Here is a 23144-nt window from a genome sequence, read left to right on the forward strand (position 1 = left end):
GGGGCGTGGTATAAATAAAGTTGTTTATTATTGTTGTTGTTGTTGTTGTTGTTGTTTCTTCTCCCTACCCAACAAACAGTGTAATGGCATCTTTAAAACAAATACCCTCTATCAGTTTTTAAGCAGAGGGCTGGGTTCACAGTTCCTCAGATTGTTGGGAGGCTAGACTATAGTTTGAAAAAATCATGAACCAATTCCTACGCACACTGCGCATATCTTATTTGTAGAGCAAAAACATGAAAGAGCAAAACAATATTTGAAATGAAGCACAATTTTAACCAACATAAACTTACCAGTGTTTCAATGCGAAGTGTGGACTGCCTTGGGCTGATGAGATAGGCAAGTTAATTAGGATTGTCGCTGTTGTGTACCTTCAAGTCAATTTAAATTTAGGGCAGCCCTGAGACTAAAGTTTAGGGCACGGGACGGGCAAATGACCTTCAATGGCCTCATGCAGCTCTTAGGACTTAGTTTGGGGACCCCTGCACTATATAATTCATGTATAAGTCTAGAAACCCAAAAATCATAGAATCATATGACCTCGTGGGCCATCCAGTCCAACCCCTTTCTGCCAAGAAGCAGGAAAATCGCATTCAAAGCACCCCCGATAGATGTCCATCCAGCTTCTGCTTAAAAGCCTCCAAAGAAGGAGACTCCATCACACTCTGGGGCAGAGAGTTCCACTGCTGAACAGCTCTCACAGTCAAGAAGTTCTTCCTATTGTTCAGGTAGAATCTCCTTTCCTGTAGTTTGAAGCTATTGTTCTGCATCCTAGTCTCCAGGGCAGCAGAAAACAAGCTTGCTCCCTCCTCCCTATGACTTCCCCTCATGTATTTATACATGGTTATCATGTCTCCTTTGAGCCTTCTCTTCTGAAGACTAAACATGCCCAGCTCTTTAAGCTGCTCCTCATAAGGCTTGTTCTCCAGATCCTTGATCATTTTGGTCGCCCTCCCCTGGACACATTCCAGCTTGTCAACATCTCCCTTCAATTGTGGTGCCCAGAATTGGACACAGTGTGATTCCAGGTGTGGTCTGACCAAGGTAGAAAGAGGGGTAGCATGACATCCCTGGATCTAGGCACTAGACTCCTATTTATGGAGGCCAAAATCCTATTGGCTTTTTTGCCACCACATTAAAAAAAATCCTGGGTATACTTATAATTCTTCTTATTCTTTTTTCAAGGCCCATCTCTGTGAGTAGAGTGGAAAAAGCCGAGAGCTTTTCCATCCTCAGAGCGGATTACAATGCACATATACATGGCAAACATTCAGTGCCATAGACACACAACATATATAGACAGACACGCAGAGGCTATTTAACTTTCCAGCTTCATGAGGGTATGCTCGAATTCTGGCCACCGGGGGAGCTGTCACTTCACCATCCACTTGTGACACCGATTGAGTACTTCCTCATTCTTTTGCACACTGCGGGAGATTTTTGTGGCATCATAAATTAGTTAAATTAGCCTCCCCGCATAAAGTGGTACCTAAATTTCCTACTTGACAGATGCAACTGTCTTTCGGGTGTTGCACTCCAGGGCAGGAATAATCCTCTGACTTTAAACACCACACGTTGAACAGGAAAAAAAAAAACAATACTTTTATTGAAGATAAGTAAAAAAACAGTAAAGCAAAAAGCACTTTAAAGAAATGGGTAAATCCAATTAGGTAAGGAAATAAGGAACAAATTAGTCCAAGGTGGAATTCAGCAAAGTCCACAAAAGCAAAGTCCACACAACTCTAATACAATCCAGAAAATCAGGAATACATTGATCCAAGGCTTGGGTAAGCAATCATGAAATCCAGGAATCAAAACTGTGAAACAAGAAATATCTTAGCATGAATCTTTACAGCAAGGTTTCCATGAACAAGGATAAGAACTTGGTGTGATTCTAAACGATGCTTCATCTGACTACACATCCCAAACTTGAGACTTTTATCCCCTCGTTAGCTAGGTCACTAGCAGTCAGAAATTGGTTTCTCTTCACTTGAGGCTTTGTTATTGTTTTTTGTCAAAGCCTGGCAGAGCACTGAAGCCATTGCTCAGCTCTCCTGTTTTGACGGATGTCTTCTCATCTATCTCTTGGCTCGTTATCTATTTGCTTATGAATTTTTGTAGCTGGGCCAGGTGCCGAGCTATTTTCATGTTCTCTCTCATGAGAAATCTCTGGTAACAATTCAGAAAGCACATTATCATCCCCACACCCCTCAGGGACATTCTCTTGGGAAACTACAGGGATCTCCTGGTCATTCTCTGCATCAATATCACTGACCAAACCATTGCCATGTTGAAACTCATCCTGAACCTCATTAACATAATTCCTCACAACCAAAGCACCCTGATCCTGAAACACAATCACAGGCTGAACTCCAACGTTGGGCTGCAAAGGTCGAGAGCAAGCTAGACAAATGATCAGGAGCTTACTCCAGCTTGGGCTGGCTTTGAACTCATGACCTTTTGGTGAGTAGTGATTTTTTAAAGCAGTTGACTCCCAACCAGCTGCGCTACAGCCCAGTCCTTTTGGTTCTGGGGGGGTCAGGAAAAGCTTTATATTGATACAATTATCTTGGGACTATTCTGTTTTTACCATTTTTACTACTTTGCCTACATTTATTCTGCAATAAACCGCTTGCTGTTTTTATGAAGCAGTTGTGTTTAAGGTCAGAGGTGTTCCTGCTCTGGAGTACAACAAGGTATTCCTGGAAATGGGGAGTTTGGAATAGCCTCCTAGATTGGCTTTCAATGTTCTCAAGCAGGACTACCATACCGTGACGCTTTCACTGTATGGATTCCAACATGAAAGGCAAGGTTTTCACTGGAGCGGAAGATCTTGCCACACACCGAGCATTGAAGTGGATTGAACGCATGGGTCTTTTTATGGGCAGTGAGGTTACTGTTCTGAGTGAAGCTCTTCCCACATTCGGAGCACTGATAGGGTTTCTCTCCTGTGTGGGTCCTTTGGTGGTCACTCAGGGTGCTGCTGTGTGAAAATCTCTTCCCGCACTCCGAGCATTGATATGGCTTCTCCCCAGTGTGGGTCCTTTGGTGCCTAGTAAGGCTACTGCTTTCGTTGAAGCTCTGTCCGCACTCGGGGCACTCAAAAGGCCGCTCCCCAGTGTGGATTCTCTGATGTGCGGTGAGGCTTCCCTTCTGTGTGAAGCTCTTCCCGCACTCCTTGCAAGTATAGGGTTTCCGATTCATGTGGGTTTTCCAATCAGAAGCCAAGAGACTGCGATTCGTGACACTCTTCCCACACTCTGAGCATTGATATGGTTTCTCCCCCGTGTGGGTTCTTTTGTGATCTCTGAGATTGAACCTCTGACAAAAACCCTTTCCACTCTCAGAGCATTCGTATGCCAAGCTGTTGCTCCAAATGAAGCTCCTGCCACAGTCTGAGCATTGATAGGGTTTCTCCCCAGTGTGATGATTGTGAAGGGGACTCGGCTTACAAAAAACCTTTCCACATTGTGAGCTTTTAAATACATTCAGCTTTGAATGGACTTTGCTAGGTGTGCTAAAGGGTGCCTTTGAGTTCCTTCTTGTGTGACTTTGTCCTAGCATCGAAGGTTCAAGGAAATCTGCATCATAATTCCTCAGTTTTGGTTTTGCTTCCATTTGACATCTGCCTTCTTCCTTTCCTTCCTTCTCCTCCCCTGCAAGAATGAAGACAGAAAACTTACCAAGGAAGAAGGTATTCTCAAATGAAAGAATAAATACAGATAATTAATGGAGCTCCCAGTTAAACCACTGAGATGCTAAACTTGTTGACCGAAAGGTCACAGGTTCGAATCCGTGGAGCGACATGAGCTCCCACTGTCAGCCCCAGCTTTTGCCAACCTAGTAGTTCGAAAACATGCAAATGTGAGTAGATCAGTAGGTACTGCTCTGGCAGTCATGTTGGCCATATGATCTTGGAAGTGTCTACTGACTATGTTGGCTTTTCGGCTTAGAAATGGAGATGAGCACCAACCCCCAGAGTTGGACACGACTGGACTTAATGTCAGGGGAAAACCTTTACCTTTAACTAATTATTGATCAATGAAAGGCACTGAAAAGTTAATGAGACTAATTCACAGTGTTAGAAGGAGACAATGCCATATAATCCAGTACAAAGCAGATAATCTGGATTTTATATGGCTGTGTAGAAGGGGTTTGGTTCACTTGTCCTGTGTGCCTTAAGCCTCACATTTATTCCCTAACTTTATGTGTATTTAAATATTTATATTTAACAGAAATATATTTTAATATATGTAATTTATATAATGTTTTCACTATGCTGTGCCCCTCCTTCACTATGCTGTGCCCTTCCTCAAGGAGAGGTGGGCAAGATAATAATAATCATGGGTTGCTGTGAGTTTCCCATGGTGTCTGGCTATGTTCCAGAAGCATTATCTCCTGACGTTTTGCCCATATGTATGCCAGGCATCCTCAGAGGTTGTAAGGTCTATTGAAAACTGGGCAAGTGAGGTCTACATATCTGTGGAAGATCCAGGGTGGGAGAAAGAACTCTTGTTTGTTTGAGGCACGTGTGACTGCTGCAACTGGCTCAGTTGATTAGCATTGACTATCCTTGCAGTTTCAAAGCCTGGCTGCTTCCTGCCTGGGGAAATCCTTTGTTGGGCGGTATTACCTGTCCCTGATTGTTTCCTGTCTGGAATTCCCTTGTTTTCTGAGTGTCGTTCTTTACTCACTGTCCTGATTTTAGAGTTTACTCCTCCTTTGTTGGGGGGAAGCAGACAGTTTTTGAAACTGCAGGGCCATTCAATGTTAATCAAGTTGGCCAACTGCAACATTCACACCTGCCTCAAGCAGACAAGAGTTGGGTTGTTGTAGGTTTTTTGGGCTATGTGGCCATGTTCTAGAAGCATTCTCTCCTGACATTTCACCTGCATCTATGGTAGGCATCCTCAGAGGTAAACTGGACCAGAACTGTTGAGGGCTTTATAGGCCAAAACCAGCACTTTGAATTGTGCTCGGAAGCTAATAGGCAGCCAGTGGAGCTGGTGTAGCAAGGGTGTTGTGCGCTCTTGGTACCCCGCTCCCGTGAGCAACCTGGCTGCCAAGCATTGGACTAACTGAAGCTTCCAAACAGTCTTTAGAGGCAACCCCACATAGAGTGCATTGCAGTAGTGTATTCGGGATGTAACCAGAGCATGGACCAGAGCATGGACTACTGTGGCCAAGTCTGACTATTTGCTGTCCCTTTTATATGGGCAATGCAGACATAGCACTACAGATAGCTTTACTTAAGTTAAAAATAAGGCGCACGCAACAATCACAATGCTAAAAAACTCACACACCTCCTTGCGAGGCCACCTTCAGTTTTAATTCAGGAGAAAAGAGGCATATAAAGGGAATAAATAAAACATATGACCATTGCATGTGAGGAGAATGCTCAAAGAATGGCTGGTTGAAAAGGTTTCAAGGAACTTCTCATGACACCTAGACCAGACCTCACCCCAGACCTGTTGACAACTTAAATATTATCTTCAGTAATACTACTGGATGGAAACAGAGCTTCAAAAGTGCAAAAACACACGGTGAGGGAACCTTACCCAGAGCAGCTAGATTTCTATGGATTTCCTCCATGACGTCCTTGTGCAAAGCCCTCTGGTTGGGATCCAGCAGCACCCACTCCTCCTCCGAGAAAGACACAGCCACATCCTGGAAGTTCAGGAGACCCTGGGAAAAGGAGGAACAATGTGAAGAGGAGGAGAAATTCAAAAAAGAAGAACACAAGTTCCTGGAAAAGAGAACATTGCAATATAAAAAGCAATGGAGATTCCACCTGAACATAAGGAAGAACTTTCTAACTGTGAGAGCTGTTCAGCAGTGGAACTCTCTGCCCCGGAGTGTGGTGGAGGCTTTGGAGGCTTTTAAGCAGAGGCTGGATGGCCATCTGTTGGGCGTGCTTTGAATACTCCACTTAGGCAGAAAAAATTAAATGCAAAGATACAGAATGGGGGACGACACCTGGCTTGAGAGCAGTACGTGTGGAAAAGATCTTGGAGTCCTCGTGGACAACAAGTTAAATATGAGCCAACAATGTGATGTGGAGGCAAAAAAAAGCCAATGGGATTTTGGCCTGCATCAATAGGAGCATAGTGTCTAGGTCCAGGGAAGTCATACTACCCCTCTATTCTGCTCTGGTTAGACCACACCTGGAATATTGTGTCCAATTCTGGGCACCACAATTCAAGAGGGATATTGACAAGCTGGAATCTGTCCAGAGGAGGGCGACTCAAATGATCAAGGGTCTGGAGAACAAGCCCAATGAGGAGCAGCTTAAGGAGCTGGGCATGTTTAGCCTGAAGAAGAGAAGGCTGAGAGGAGACATGAAGACCATGTATAAATATGTGAGAGGAAGCCACAGGGAGGAGGGAGCAAGCTTGTTTCTGCTTCCTTGGAGACTAGGACGCGGAACAATGGCTTCAAACTACAAGAAAGGAGATTCCATCTGAACATGAGGAAGAACTTCCTCATGCCATTCAGCAGTGGAACTCTCTGCCCCGGAGTGTGGTGGAGGCTCCTTCTTTGGAAGCTTTTAAACAGGGGCTGGATGGCCATTTGTCAGGGGTGATTTGAATGCAATATTCCTGCTTCTTGGCAGGGGGTTGGACTGGATGGCCCATGAGGTCTCTTCCAACTCTTTGATTCTATGATTCTATGATTCTATGTATAAATATGTGAGAGGAAGTCATAGGGAGGAGGGACAAGCTTGTTTTCTGCTGCCCTGGAGACTAGGACACGGAACAACGGCTTCAAACGACAGGAAAGGCAATTCCACCTGAACATGAGGAAGAATTTATTGACTGTGAGAGCTGTTCAGCAGTGGAACTCTCTGCCCTGAAGTGTGATGGAGGCTTCTTCTATGGAGGCTTTTAAACAGAGGCTGGATGGTCATCTATTGGGGGTGCTTTGAATGCCATTGTCCTGCTTCTTGGCAGACTGGGGTTGGACTGGATGGCCTATGAGGTCTCTTCCAACTCTATGATTCTATTATTTTATCACTTATCTGCAGAATCCATAGAGAGTTGTAAAAAAAGAATTAAAATAATGGCACAATTTTAAAAGCAGCCATCAATAGGGATTTGCCTTCTTGGTTATGCCATTTGCAAGACTTCCATCTCAGTTTTGACAAACTTTCAGCTCCTGAATCTTCTGCAATTCTCAACAAGGCTTCCCAATCAAAGTACACCTCCTCCTTGCAAAACAGGAAAAGGCTGGGAATGGCAAAAATGCATGTTTACTTTTCTATTAATATGGCATTTTAAGTGTTTGTTGAGATGGTGTTTGTGTACAGTGAAAATGCCAGGAAACCAGGAAAACCCCATCTTTGCTTTCCTTCCGCAAGCAGGTAAACATCAGGCATTTGAGGGAGGGTAAAGGGCAGGCTGGCGCAGTGGGTTAAACTGCTGAGCTCCTGAACTTGCTGATCTAAAGGTTGCAGGTTCCAATCCAGGGAGTGGGGTGAGTTCTTTCTGTTAGCCCTAGCTTCTGCCAACCTAGTAGTTCAAAAACATGCAAATGTGAATAGATCAATAGGTACCACTTCTGCGGAAAGGTAACAGCACTCCATGCAGTCATGCCAGCCACATTTCCTTGGAAGTGTCTATGGATAACGTCGGCTCTTCAGCTTAGAAATAGAGATGAGCACCAAGCCCCAGAGTCAGACTCAACTAGACTTAATGTCTAGGGAAAAGTTTTACCTTTACTAAGGGGCAGGCTGCTGGAGAGATTGTGTGTGTGTGTGTGTGGGGAGGGAATTGTGAAGGACATTTAGTTTTAAATGCAATTTTAATTGTACAAGTATTATTACTGCATCTTAGCTGTGCTTTAATTTATATCCATGCCAACGTTTTTAATTTCTGTATTAGCCATTTTAAAATTTATTTGGTTGCATCATATAATTGTGAGCCACCTTGAGTCCCCGTTGGAAGAAAGGCAGGGTTAGAAATAAAGTAAATAAAAATAAATAGTAAACATGGGAGCAGGCCCAATTGACCAACTGACTGAAACACCAGCTTCTTTTGACTCCCCAGTCCTAAAGTTCCTCTTATAATCCAAACAGACCACTGTGGGCCAATGAAGAGGACACCACTTAAGTCCCTTTCAGAAACAGAAACATTCCATGATTTTGGTCCTACCTGATCCGGCACTGGAGGAACCATCTCCTCTTCTCCAAACGAAGACCCAGGACTCAGTTGGAGAGTTATCCTACCACCTTTGGGAGGAAATAGAAGCAGCGAGGATATAGATTTATCCCTGATGAACACTTGAAAATTACTTTTCTGGGTCAAAACTAAAGTGTTATGGTTTTACGAAAATGAAGCAGAGCAAGATTCCAACAGAAGTGGCAAACCATGAATGTAAACAATACAAATAGCGAAAGGCCTTTGGTCGATTTAGCTCAGGCATGGGCAGCCTGTCCCCTTCCTGACTGTTTTATGTCTTGAGTGAGATAAATGCAACAAGTTTGAGTGCCTCACATAATTATTGGTGGCAGGGGTGGGATGATAAAATAAAAGCCACCCCCTGTCTGAAGATTTCAGACGGTATTTCCTAGGCTGAGTGTTGAGGCTCAGCGTCCTGGCAGTGAAGCTACTACCAGTTGCAAGAGGAAAAGGAGTGATGCTGAGTTAGAGGAGGAACAGCGTCAGCTGAAACGCATTCGGGAGATTATTTTGGCACCTAGTGACTCTGAGGACTTTGCAGGGTTTGGGCCCGAAGACTTAGAGGAATTAGATTACAGGGGAGTAAAGCGCTTTGCCAGTGAGTCTGACAGTGATGAGGAAGTAATGAACAAACGGCTTAAAGATATAGCCGACAATTGCAGTTCGGATGAACAGGGATCCAGTGATGGGGAAATGGAAGAAGGGCTGGACTGGACGCGTGTTAGAGAAATTCAAGACATATGTACACAGCCCATGTCTAGCGACGAGTTTGAGGGGTTCCAAGATACATGGCAGGCAGGTACGTCTTGGCAGGATTCTGGACAAGATCAACGTTGGCAATGCTGGCGAAGTAATGAGCCAGCAGCTGAAGATAATGATCCAGGTGCAAGTGATGATAGTCAATCCAGCGATAGCAACTGCTAATAAAATGAGGGCTTTGGGATGTGTAGCTTTGCAGAGGACAAAGCGTTGTATCGGGTGTTTTGTGCTGCCTTATCTCCTGTTTGGGTCTTGGGAATACAGCTATCGTGTTACCGTGTGCCTTGACTCTGGATTGGACTACGTGAGTGACTTCGTCTTGCCCTTGACTACGGAACGTTTCTTGACCACGACATCTGCCTTTCGGACCCTTCTTGCTGCCTTATTCCGTGTTTGACCTAGGACTGTTTGACTTCGCATTTGCCATTGTTAGTTTTGCTCCAGCTTTCCTTTTTGAGTGACTGAGTTCTGAGAAAATCGGCTTTTCTCCTCCTTTGTTTACCTGCCTGAAGGCCTTTTTGTTTTGCTAATTAGTACTGCAGTTTAAGTGCTATTAGCCTTGTTAACAACCCATTAAAGACTCTTAACCCCTTATTTGCTGTGTTGGACAATCTTTGGGCTCTGGGTCATGACACTGAGTGTTTCAGTGTCTGTATTCTGGGATAAGACAGATGTGCTGCTAATGGACTTCCTTCAAAATGGTTCCACCATCAATGCAAGGTATTACACTGAACTTTTGGATCAATTGAAGGCAGCTCTGAAGGCCAAAAGGCACAGCAAGCTGTCCAAAGGAATCTTGTTCCTGCAAGATAACGCCTCCGCTCATGCTACACAAGCGACCATGGCCAAACTGGTGGAGCTAGGCTTCCAGCTGGTTGACCATCCACCTTATTCACTGGATCTAGCTCCCTCTGACTATTTCCAAACCTGAAGAAACACCTCAAGGGTACCAAATTTCACACAATTTCTGCTGCCATGGCTGCTATGCATGACTGGTTTGAAGCACAATTTAAATCCTTCTTTTTACAAGGCTTACAGAACTTAGAATACCGATGTAAGAAGTGTGTTGATATCAGTGGAGAGTATGTGGAAGAAATGTAAAGTTTCATCTTCCTATCTCGTTTCTTTCTGGGCAAAGCCAAAGACTTATCAGCAGCCCCTTGTATGCACAGCAACCTAGGAATGAAAGGTCTGTTCCACAATGTGATGTCTAATTGTGAATGGAAGGGGAACAGGTGTTCTCCCCTACCTGGCAAGAGGACACCGTCATCCACTTGTGTCATCCACTCGCCCGGTAACTCCTGGCCAAAGTCGATTAGATCCTTCAGGCCTTCAGGAAACCCGCCAAAGGCTTTGCCTTTCTCTTCCTGAAAGCGGAATCAAGATGGGTGCCCGGAAAGACAATATGCATGCAAAATATGACATTTTGCAACCCTTCTGAATGTAGGTCTCCTTTCTGTGCATGTATCTATTTTATTCATTTCACAGAATCATAAAGTTGGAAGAGACCTCCAGTCCATTCCGTGTCACGCAGCAACATAGAATCAAAGCCTTCCCAATGGATGGTCATCCACGTTTCTCTTGAAAACTTCAGAGAAGGTAACCCCGAGGCAGCATATTCCACTGAGGAACAATAATAATAACACTGTTTACAAGAGTTGAATGAAAAGTAATGCCTCCACCTTCATTACTTGGGTTTGGATGGGAATATTTTAAAAAATCAAATGCAGAAATAATCCTTAGAATGTGCTCTTTAACTACCACTATTCACTTTCCCACATAATCGCCAGACAATTGGATACATTTCTGCTAATGATGAACAAGTTTTCTGAAGCCATCATGGAAGAAGTCAACACTCTATTTTGGGTACCCATCGTGCACAGATCTTCCAATAGCCAAGCAAAGCATTAATGTGACCCACACATTCTTTTGAAATGCCAGTTATGCTTGAAATTTCTCTCTGAGTGATATGACAATCGTCCTGAGTCAATCTGTCAACCTTTTGCTTGTGAAACTCGGTGGTTGCTGTCACAGGATGTCCAACTCTTTGTTTGTCAGATATTCCCACCTCAACATCTTTAAACTTACTCACCCAACGACGCACAGTACTCACATCAACACAATTACCATAAACAGCATTCTCTGAGGAATCTCCTTTGGGGTGACACCTTCTGCTGTCAAGAATTCAGTAACTGCACATTGCTTAAGTCGAATTGACCAACCGCCTGTGCAGGGTTCCATACTTTGCACTTTAACAACACAACCGTTCAATGCTAAGGCTGACTGTCAAAATGGAACTGTAGAGGAGAGTCTACTGAACAAGCCAGTACCTGCTGCATACTAGTACTGCCATCTATTGAGGAGTTATGAAGGTGGAGGCATTACTTTTCATTAAACCCTTCTCCCTGGGGGGACTCAGAGCAGATTACAGTATATAAACAGACACAAGAAAACATCCAATGCCTTGATTACAAGGCAACTCTTACCATGAGGAAGTTCTTTCTAATGTTTAGGTGGAATCTCTTTTCCTGCCATTTGGATCCATTGCTCCACTGGGTCCTAGTCTCCAGAGCAGCAGAAATCAAGCTCTATGAAATGATGATATGCCAAAGCGCTCACCTGCCTCTCTTCCATCCTTTTCTCTGCTGCGTGGCTGAGGAGGAATCCTTCTGCCAGGGCCACAGCTTGGGCGCTGCTCTCTGCCCCGCACTCCCTCACCCAGTGCTCCATCTCCGCAGGAAGGATGGCCAGGAACTGCTCCAGCACCACCAGGTCCAGCATCTCCGCCTTGGAGTGTCGCTCTGGTTTCAGCCATTGCCAACAAAGAGAATAAAGTTGGCTGCAAACCTCTCTGGGACCTTTGTCACCCTGGGCACAGAGCTCCTTGAAATGTTGTTGTGATTCGGATGTGGTGCCAAAACACTTAGCCAGGTTCATATTTACGGTTCTTCCCCAGAATACATTCCCAAGTGCAGAGGCATCTGGGCCTGCTTCTTCCATTTTCAGGCTCCGTGATTTTGGCTCTTCCATCTTGGATCTGTGCTGTGGATCAGCCTCCACTGAGATTCCAATACTTTCTCCATTGTCAGTTTCTTTCCAGAGGGAGGGACGGCATTGAGTGGGGCTGTCAATCTGCAATGACAACTTGCAAAAGTCGTACATCTTTCTAACTGCATCTGTATGACTCAGGTAGATGCTGCACAAGAAGCCATGGGTGATTCCGTTTATTCCATGGAGCTTTTCCCTACCAGAAAGGAAAAAAAATGATTATAATTATGGGTTATTGTAGGTTTTTAGGGCTATATGGCCATGTTCTAGAAGCATTCTCTCCCGACATTTCGCCTGCATCTATGGTAAGCATCCTCAGAGGTAGTGAGGTCTCACTACCTCTGAGGATGCTTGCCATAGATGCAGGCAAAACATCAGGAGAAAATGCTTCTAGAACATTTATTTATTTATTTAAAAGTTTTGTATACCGGCCTTCTCACCTCTCTTGAGGGACTCAGACCGGTTTCCAACCATAATATCACATACAATCAATAAAACATCATAATACATATTACAGCAAAACATTAAAACAGCAATTACAATCAGTAACTATAATGGTCAGTCGTCACACTAAAATCGTTGCTCATCATCCTCCATCCATATCTCAGGGTGTTGGCTCACTCGTCGAATGCCTGTCTCCATAGCCAGGTCTTCACCTATTTCCTAAATGTCAGGATAGACAGGGCAGTTCTGATCTCCAGTGGGAGAGAGTTCCAGAGTCGAGGGGCCACCACCGAGAAGGCCCTGTCCCTCGTCCCCACCAGACGCGCTTGCGAGGCTGGTGGGACCGAGAGCAGGGCCCCTCCAGACGATCTTAACAACCTAGATGGTTCATAGGGGAGAATACGTTCGGAGAGGTAAACAGGGCCGGAGTCGTTTAGGGCTTTATAGGTTAACACCAACATGGCCATATAGCCCGAAAAAATCTACAACAACCCAGTGCTTCCAGCCATGAAAGCCTTCGATGATGATGATGATGATGATGCCTAGATGGTTCATAGGGGAGAATACGTTCGTAGAGGTAAACAGGGCCGGAGTCGTTTAGGGCTTTATAGGTTAACACCAACATGGCCATATAGCCCAAAAAAACCTACAACAACCCAGTGTTTCCAGCCATGAAAGCCTTCGACGATTATAATGATGATGACGAAAATACAGTACAAGCCTTGTATTACACTCTGAGACACGATTTTTGTTCCTGGGTGATAAATGTCATGGTTGTGGCTCAACAGTAAGATGCTGGAAATGTTGGGGATTCCGGGGATTCCATGTATTGTCGAAGGCAGATGGAGTTTGGGGGAAATACACTGACATTTGGGAGTTGTAGTTACTTGGATTTATAGTTCACCTACAATCAAAGAGCATTCTAACCCTACTAACGACAGAACCGGGGCAAACTTTGTGTTTTTAAATGCATTTTAACTGTATCCTCAACTTGCTTCTGACTCAATAAATATAAATAGTTGAAATACTTTAAAATACCACACTCCACCCTCTTTAGGTTTCATTGTTGGTGCTTCCCCCCTCCATTCACAGCCTCTATTGTCTGAACCCCTATTTATTCCTTTTTCTTGCCTTTGCACCCCAATGTCCTTTGCATGCAGCAAATCCCTTGGAAACTACAAGGAATAAAAGGAGGGGGGGGCTGATGATAATGAGTCCTCCCAAATGAGAAAGCATTTTTAATTTAAAATACATATTTCCCTCTTGCTTTATTTCCTCTCCCATTGTCCCCCGCCCCTCGAAATACCACCCCCCCCCCCCCCTTCCATTGCTTGCACTGCTACTCACCAAATCCCTGGGAAGACTTTGGAGGGAGGCTATACTGGGCTTTGCCAGCAGGTGGCGATGTTGGGAAAGGTCCTGGCTGCCTCTAGGACTCCCATCTCCATCACTTTAACCCTGTGCTGCTTTCCCAGCCTCCAAAAAGGGTACCTTGCAGAAAGAATGCAGTTTGACCTCACTTGAACTGCCATGGCTCAATGCAATGGGGTTCCTGGGAGTTGTAGTTTCACAAGGTTCATAAGGTCCTCAGCCTTCTCTGCCAGAGAGCACAAAAGCCATGGCAGCAAAAGTGGTGTCGAGTTGCATTTATTCTACAGTGTAGATTAGGTATGGGTTAACTTGGGCCCTCCAGGTGTTTTGGACTCCAACTCCCATAATTCCTAACAGCCTCAGGCCCCTTCCTTTTCCTCCTCAGCCTCTTTAGCTTGGGAGTGATCCTGGATCCATCGCTGAGCCTGGAACACCAGGTTTTGGCGGTGACCAGGGGAGCATTTGCACAGTTAAAGCTTGTGCGCCAGCTGTGCCCGTACCTTGGGAAGTCTGACTTGGCCACGGTAGTCCACACTCTGGTTATAGCCCATATAGACTAGATTACTGCAATGCGCTCTATGTGGGACTGCCTTTGAAGACTGTTCAGAAGCTCCAAATGGTCCAACGGGTGGCAGTCAGGTTGCTAACAGGAGCGGCACTCAGGGAGCATACAACTCCACTGGCTGCCAGTCTGCTACTGGGCACAATTCAAAGTGCTGCCGTTAGCCTGTAAATAGTTCCAGCCCAACTTACCCATCCAAACGTGTCTCCCCTTACAAACCTTCCAGAAATTTAAGATCATCTGGGTAGGCCCTACTCTCGGTCCCGCTTGCCTCACAGGCGCGTTTGGAGGAGACAGGAGATAGGGCCTTCTCAGTGGTGGCTCCTCGGCTGTGGAACTCCCTTCCTGGGGATATTAGATTGGCCTCCTGACTTTTAGGAAAAGAGTAAAAACCTGGCTCTTCAAAGAACCTCATTGTAACCAGACAAACTCAGTATTGTAAACGACTATGGAAGGTTGTTGTAGGGTTTTTTTTCAGGCTATATGGCTATGTTCTAGACAGTGGTTCTCAACCTGTGGGTCCCCAGATGCTTTGGCCTTCAACTCCCAGAAATCCCAACAGCTGGTAAACTGGTTGGGATTTCTGGGAGTTGTAGGCCAAAACACCTGGGGACCCACAGGTTGAGAACCACTGTTCTAGAGGAATTCTCTCCTGACATTTCACCTGCATCTATGGCAAGCATCCTCAGAAGTTGTGCGGTCTGAGAGGTTGAGAGGGTGACCTCACAACCTCCGAGGATGCTTGCCATGGATGTGGGCAAAATGTCAGGAGGAAATGGTTCTGGAACATGGCTACACATGGCAAACTTTGGCTCTCCCTCCAAGTGTTTTGGACTTCAACAGCCCGGAAAACTCACAGCAGCCCAGTGATTCCAGCCATGAAAGCCTTTGACAAGACTACGGCAGGGCTTAACAATGCAAATGGACATGGATTTAAAACTGGAAGCCATTGATTTTATAGCTTTAAATTGTTTTTAAATGAATTTTATTATGTGATTTAACCTGTTTTAAATGATGTACTTATGTGTGTTTGGCATCTAAATGTTGCCAGTCTGTACACCGCCCCGAGTCGCCTTCAGGCTGAAAAGGGTGTGATAAAAGTGTGGTAAATAAATAAAATAAATAGATGCCAATCCCCATTTTTCTCCAGTATGTTCTTTTTTCCTGTTTGACATCATTGGCCTTAAATCAGTGAAGCTTCAAACACTGGTATACTGCATTGTGTGCATACCTATGCAATTGTCATTTTTGGAACACTATCTGTTGTTGTTTTTCATTGCTTTTCAGTCGGCTTTGACTTAGGACCATCTGACAAATAAGAAGAGGCTTCCAAAAGAGTATTGCTGTTGGATTTGACGAAACTAGAAGGAATGCAGCATGTCACCACTTGAACTGCCAGGGCTCAATGCTATGGGAGGCTGGGAGTTGTCGTTGTGCAGGGTCTTTCTCTGCAAAAGGGTGGTGGGGTTTCGATCAAACTACAACCAATGTGGAAAGCTAAAGTCTGGGTTTCTATGAGTTTTCTAGGCTGTATGGCCATGTTCCAGAAGCATTTTCTCTTGATGTTTCACCCTCAACTATGGCAGGCATCCTCAGAGGTTGTGATGCAACATTCCCACTTGCCTCGAGCAGACAAGAGTTCTTTCTCCCACCCTGGACTTCCCAGAGATATATAAAACCCACTTGTCTAGTTTCCAACTAGCATTGAGGATGCCTGCCATAGATGTGGGCGAAATGTCAGGAGAGAATACTTCTGGAACATGGCCACACAGCCTGGAAAACTCACAGCAACCCAGTGATTCTGACCATGAAAGCCTTTGACAAGGCCAAAGCTCTTGTAAAACTACAAATCCCAGTATAGTACCATACATTTCAGGGGGCCCTGGTGGCACAGCAGGTTAAACAACTGAGCTGCTGAACTTGTGAAAGACTGGTGGTTCAAATCTGGGGAGTGATTTGTGCTTCTGCTGTTAGGCCCAGCTTCTGCCAACCTAGCAGTTTGAAAAGACACAAATGTTGAGTAGATCAATAGGTAACACTTCTGTGGGAAGGTAATGGTGCTCCATGCAGTCATACTGGCCACATGACCTTGGAGATGTCTACAGACAACGCTGGCTCTTCGGCTTAGAAACAGAGATGAGCACCAACCCCCGGAGTTGGATACGACTGGACTCAGGGAAAATTTTTAGCTTTACTTACCATACATTTATCCCTCTTGAAATCCATTTAGCTTTGGTTCAGTTCTTTCAACCTGCTAAGGTCAGTTTGGATTCTGATCCTGTCCTCTGGGATATTAGCTCTTCCTCCCAATTTGGTGCAAATGTCCTTGTTGTGTCTATCTCTTACTATAAGGCAGAGGTTGGTTCTGGATTTGGCAACCTTCACATTACAAGCAGAGCTGCTTTCCACCAGCTGAGCCTTGGCAAGCTCCTGCCCAGGCTGGAGTGGCACCAGTTCTCCCAGTCTGACAGGCTCAACCCAACCCAGTAAGGACAGGGAGTGGTGGGAGTTATAGTCCCAAACTCTGGGTTGTTGTGAGTTTTCTGGGCTGTATGGCCAAGTTCTGGAAGCATTTCCTGCAGGCGAAACATCTGAACATGGCATACAGCCCAAAAAACTCACAACAACCCAACCCAGTGATTCTTGACATGGAAGCTTTCGACAATACAAAGTCCAAAACTCCATATTGAAACCAAGTTTTTGCCTGCCTCCATATCCCAAAATGTAGAGAGACTTTTGTAGCATTATTATTATTATTATTATTATTAGAAACACAACAAGATGAGTCCACAGCAGACACTCTACTGGCTGTTGTATTGGATCACACGTCGGACTTTTATATATTGTTTTTGCTTTTATTTTTTTATTTATTTACTTTATTTGTATACCACCCCTCTCAGCCCAAAGACGACTCGAGGTAGTTTATGTATTGTGAACACTCTGTCCATATGTAAGCCACACCGAGTCCCTTTGGAGAGATGGTGGCGGGGTAGAAGAATAATGTTTATTTTTGTTGTTGTTATTATTATTATTATTATTTGATACATAACAAGATTAGTACACAGCAAACAAGATCACTGTGCTGGCTTTTGCATTTGATCACGTCAGACACTTCCCAAGTGTCTAGGACTGTGTGATGTATCGGCAAATAATGTGTGCAGATCCCAGTAAGGTGGCCTTTTGCAGGTGGCAGATGGTAAACACAATCAGCGGCGATTGTGTTTAAGTGCAGGCCAAGGTCTTTAGGCACTGCAGCCAGTGTGCCGATCACCACTGGGACCACCTTTACTGGTTTGTGCCAGAGTCTTTGCACATTATTATTATTATTATTATTATTATTATTGACACAAAAGCACAATATGTCACAGCAAATGAGATCTCTATGCTGGATTTTGTATAACATAATAACAAGTCAAACACTTCCCAAGCATCTAGGACTGTGTGATGTATTTTCAAATGATGCACACAGATCCAAGCAAGGTGGCCTTTTGCAATTGACAGATCGTGATTTTGTCGATGTTTATTGTTTCCAAATGCCGGCTGAGATCTTTTGGAACGGCACCCAGTGTGCCAATGACCAGTGGGACCACCTGGACTGGTTTATGCCAGAGCCTTTGAAGTTCGATTTTGAGGTCTTGATAGCAGCTGAGTTTTTCCTGTTGTTTTTCTTTAATGCAACTGTCACCTGGTATGGTGACATCAATAATCCAGACTTTTTTTATTTTCCACAATCGTGATGTGTGGTGTATTGTGTTCTAAAACTTTGTCAATCTGGATTCGAAAGTCCCACAGTATTTTTGCATGTTCATTTTCCACGACCTTTGCGGGTTCATGATCCCACCAATTCTTTACTGCTGGCAGGTGGTACTTGTGACATAAGTTCCAGTGAATCATCTGGGCCACAGAGTTGTGTCTTTGTTTGTTATTATTGTTGTTGTTGTTGTTGTTGTATTCTTTCCCATCTCCCTAAAGGGACTTCATCAGGACTACAATTCCTATCAACCCCACTGGTTGGATTCTGGGCTAAAGAAAACATAGTTCATCTTGCAAATAAAAAAGGAAATCAAATGCTGAGCAATGATTTTAGCCGCACTTTAATCTTATGTGACAATTTCACAGAAAAGCAGGTTCTAAATCTAGAAGACAGGTGGTTTCTTCATCCTACACAATCAACAGAATCGAGCCATTCATGCCAATACATCACCGAGATGCCCATCCCTGAGAAAGCCATCCACCAACACAAGGGGATTGTTTTGGGTATTGAAGGGTTCATCTACACCAGGCATATGCAAACTTCGATATTTTGGACTTCTCACAATACAGCCTCAGGCCCTTTCCTTTTCGGCCCTCTTTGGGCCCTGAGGCTGTTAGGAATTGTGGGAGTTGAAGTCCAAAACACTTGGAGGGCCAAAGTTTGCCCATGCCTGGATTATAGCCAAACCCTGCAGATGTCACTTTGCTGTTAGGGATTGTGGGTGTTGAAGTCCAAAACACCTGGAGGACTGGAGTTTACCTACGCCTGCTATAACCTAAGCTTTGAGCAGCTTCTTTGGGTGACTACAACTCCCCGAATAGCCTAGCCAGCAACTGGAGGAGTCTACAAATATGCACATTTTGAGAATACTTAGTGGCATCGAAGGTTGTTATTAATATAATGGAGATTGAAACTCAGTGTCTTTAAGTCTGCTATGCAGCAACATTTTGTAACCACTTCTGGTCCCACTTTCTTCATTGGCATGTCCTTCTTGCCAAGTGTGTCATCTTGTTCTTGGGACACAAGACGTGGGTCAGAGAATGGCAAGGCAATCTTATTGGTTGGGAAACCAGGAGAAATGTCCCGGGCTTTAACATTGAATAATATAAAAGAAATCATACAAGGCCTGTGTTGTCGAAGGCTTTCATCACCAGAATCACTGGGTTGTTGTGTGTTTTTGTGCATGGCCATCTTCCAGAAGCATTCTCTTCTGATGTTTCACCTGCATCTATAGCAGGCACCCTCAGAGACTGTGAGGTCTGTTGGAAATTGGGTTTATATATCTGTGGAATAATGTCCAGGGTGGGAGAAAGAACTCTTGTCTGCTTGAGGTAGGTGTGAATGTTTCAATTGGCTACCTTGATTAGCACTGAATGGCCTCGCAGCTTCAAACCCTGGCTGCTTCCTGCCTGGGAGAATAATTTGTTGGGAGGTGTTAGCTGGCCCTGATTGTTTCATGTCAGGAATCCCCCTGTTTTTTGAGTGTTGTTCTTTATTTACTGTCCTGATTCTAGAGGTTTTAAATACTGGTAGCCAGATTTTGTTCATTTTCATGGTCTCTTCCTTTCTTTTGAAATTGTCCACATGCTTGTGGATTTCAATGGCTTCTCTGTGTAGTCTGACATGGTGGTTGTTGGAGTGGTCCAGCATTTCTGTGTTCTCAAATAATATGCTGTGCCCGGGTTGGTTCATCAGGTGCTCTGCTATGGATGACTTCTCTGGTTGACTTAGTCTGCAGTGCCTTTCATGTTCCTTGATTTATGTCTGGGCAATGCTGCTGTGTGTGGTGGTCCCTATGTAGACTTGTCCACAGCTGCACAGTACAAGGTAGACTCCTGCACAGTAGACTCATTTGGTACTTTTAAAACCTCTCTACTGTCACTAGCTTCTTGCTGTCAGTCAACTACCTGAGTTAGTTGCAGAGCGGAGAGGATCCCTCTTGTCCCTTGCTCAATGTAGCATTTGTTGGATTTTCTTGGTGGGTGGACACTAGTGGCTGGACACAGCATATTCTTTGAGGACACAGAAATGCTGGACCTCTCTCACAACCACCATGTCAGGCTACACAGACAAGCCATTGAAATCCATAAACATGTGGACAATTTCAACAGAAAGGAAGAAAGCCTGAAAATGAACAAAATTTGGCTACCAGTATTTAAAAACCTCTAAAATCATAACAGTAAATAAAGAACAACACACATAAGCAGGGAAATTCCAGACAAAAAACAATCAGGGCTAGCAAATCACCACCCAACAAAGGATTCCCCCAGGCGGTAAGAAGCCAAACTTTGAAAACTGCTAGGCCATTAAATGCTAATCAAGGTGGCCAACTGAAACATTCACACCTATCTCAAATAGACAAGAGTTCTTTCTCCCACCCTGGACACTATTCCACAGATATATGAACCCCATATATATATATATATATATATATATATATATGAATTATTATTATTATTATTATTATTATTATTATTATTATTCTTTTCCTAGTTTTGAACAGATCTCACAAGGATCTGAGGATGCCTGCTGTAATGGATCTAACTCATCTTAGAAAGTTGGTATGTGGCCTACCTTAAAAGGTTGGCGTGTGAGCAGCCATCTTGTGACTCTCAGGGAGCAGCCACACCAGTGGAGAAGCTATTTGCATGACAGCGACCTGATTGGCCAGATGCAAATGAGCGGGTGCCAAGATTTGAAAGATGGGCGGAGTCAAGGATGACAGTTGGAGGAACCTAACTGAACATTCCATGTCAGTTGGTCAGTTAGCTGGAGTCAGTTAGTGAAGTCAGCTGGAGAATTAGCTAAGGAATAGCTTAGGTAGTTGACTGACAACAAGAAGCTAGTGACAGTAGAGAGGTTTTCAAAGTACCAAGTGGTCAGGACCTCTACGTCAGGTCAAAGATGGTTGGAAACCAGTTTTCATGTGTTATTATTGAAAGCCTTTTAGGAAAGAAGAAAGGCTTGAATGAAAGTCACGCTGAAATGTTGTTTTGTAAGTCTTCATAAAAGAATATTTACCTCATTTGTAACCACCAAGCACAGTGGCCTTTCTTTCTCATGCCAGTAAGGGAATGCTCAAGATCCTGCAAGGAAGACTCCAGCAAGACATGGAGAGAGAGTTGCCAGATGGACAAGCTGGGTTTAGAAAAGGCAGAGGAACCAGAGACCAAATTGCCAATATCCGGATGCTGGATAATGGAGGAAGGCAGGGAGTTTCAGAAAAAAACATCTATTTCTGTTTCATTGACTACTCTAAAGCCTTTGACTGTGTGGATCATAATAAACTGTGGCAAGTTCTTGGTGGGATGGGCATACCAAGTCATCTTGTCTCTCTCCTGAGGAATCTGTACAAGGACCAAGTAGCAACAGCAAGAACAGACCGTGGAACAACAGATTGGTTCAAGATTGGGAAAGGCGTACGACAGGGTTGTCTACTCTCACACAACCTATTCAACTTGTATGCAGAACACATCATGCGAGGATGTGCGGGGCTTGACAAATCCAAGGCTGGGGTGAAAATTGCTGGAAGAAACATTAACAACCTTAGATATGCAGATGACACCACTTTGATGGCCAAAAGCAAGGAGGAGCTGAGGAGGCTTCTAATCAAGGTGAAAGAAGAAAGCGCAAAAGCTGGGTTGCAGTTAAACATTAAAAAAAACCAAGATTATGGCAACAAGAATTATTGACAACTGGGAAATAGAGGGAGAAAACGTGGAGGCCGTGACAGACTCTGTATTTCTAGGTGGAAAGATGACTGCAGACGCAGACTGCGGCCAGGAAATCAGGAGACGCTTCCTTCTTGGGAGGAGACCAATCTTGATAAAATAGTGAAGAGTAGAGATATCAATCTGGCAACGAAGATCTGCATAGTTAAAGCAATGGTATTTCCCATAGTAGCCTATGGATGTGAGAGCTGGACCATAAGGAAGGCTGAGAGAAGAAAGATAGATGCTTTTGAACTGTGGTGTTGGAGGAAAGTTCTGGGAGTGCCTTGGACCGCGAGAAGATCCAACCAGTCCATCCTCCAGGAAATAAAGCCCAACTGCTCATTGGAGGGAAGGATAGTAGAGGCCACATTATGAGAAGAAAGGAAAGCTTAGAGGAGACAATGATGCTGGGAAAAATGGAAGGAAAAAGGAAGAGGGGCCGACCAAGGGCAAGGTGGATGGATGGCATCCTTGAAGTGATTGGATTGACCTTGAAGGAGCTGGGGGTGGTGACGACCGACAGGGAGCTCTGGCGTGGACTGGTCCATGAGGTCACGAAGAGTCAGAAACGACTGAACGAATGAACAACAAGCCAACAGTTACTGTTTTACTTTAAGCAGAGTTCCACTTTCAATTTCTAAGCCTCAATTTAAATAATCAAGGCTCCTGAATAGAAAAGGTGGCAAAGATAATTAAAACACCCTTGCCTGATGGATTCATTCCTCTACATTGTATGGTGGCAGCAGAATTAAACATTATTTATATTTATTGGTGAGATATCCAAGAAAGGTGGGATATCTCCAAAAGAGTTGGCCAGAGAAGAGGCATGCCCTTTTGCACCTGCCATAGATGCAGGTGAAACGTCAGGAGATAATGCTTCTGGAATATGGCCATACAGCCTGGAAAACTTACAACAACCCATACAAGGCCTGTGACTTTTTGGTTGATCTTCACCTTGCACGGCCTGTCTAGAGATTGAAGAGGTCCTTCCAAAAACTATGTGGGCAGATTCCTATGTCCTTTATCCAAAGCATCCTTGGCCAGACATCGACACTGATTGCTTGACTCGGATCAGCTCCATGGGGGTCAAAACACCGCACAGAATTTCCCCCCTCTTTTATTGTATCACTACAAAAATTTTCTGAATAAAAATCTATGTAGATATATATACACTGCACGGAGTTGATTTGAGGCCACCGTAAAACTAACCAAAGTAGGGGAATGCTCCAAATTATGGCCCACGACTTCAGACCAGTGTAAACAGTTGGGCTGATCCAAGACGGAACCTGCAGTGACTCTTTTCACTGCCGTCCAGT

The 23144-nt window shown here is 44.4% G+C and overlaps 1 protein-coding gene across 1 annotated transcript; it reads right to left on the reverse strand.

Moving 5' to 3' along the window:
* Positions 1-194: 194 nt before the first annotated feature.
* LOC132765751 (zinc finger protein 558-like) lies at positions 195-13802 on the reverse strand. The gene is made up of 6 exons (XM_067465319.1): positions 13776-13802; positions 11556-12180; positions 10186-10303; positions 8151-8227; positions 5559-5685; positions 195-3656 (listed from the first exon to the last, which is right to left on the reverse strand). The coding sequence occupies exons 2-6, from the start codon at positions 12096-12098 to the stop codon at positions 2752-2754; spliced, it is 1770 nt and encodes a 589-aa protein (XP_067321420.1). The 5' UTR covers positions 12099-12180; positions 13776-13802; the 3' UTR covers positions 195-2751.
* Between the last annotated feature and the right edge of the window lie 9342 nt (positions 13803-23144).

The sequence above is a fragment of the Anolis sagrei genome, chromosome 2 (genome assembly GCF_037176765.1).
Source record: "Anolis sagrei isolate rAnoSag1 chromosome 2, rAnoSag1.mat, whole genome shotgun sequence".
NCBI classification, from domain to species: Eukaryota; Metazoa; Chordata; class Lepidosauria; order Squamata; family Dactyloidae; genus Anolis; species Anolis sagrei.

Excerpts from the sequence above, each read along its gene's own strand:
- LOC132765751 (XM_067465319.1), bottom strand. The coding sequence starts at position 12,098 with ATGTACGACTTTTGCAAGTTGTCATTGCAGATTGACAGCCCCACTCAA. Across the intron at positions 10,304-11,555 it reads AAAGGATGGAAGAGAGGCAG|GAAGAGAAAGGCAAAGCCTT; the intron begins GTGAGCGCTTTG and ends TTCCGCTTTCAG. Across the intron at positions 3,657-5,558 it reads TAGAAATCTAGCTGCTCTGG|GGGAGGAGAAGGAAGGAAAG; the intron begins GTAAGGTTCCCT and ends TCATTCTTGCAG.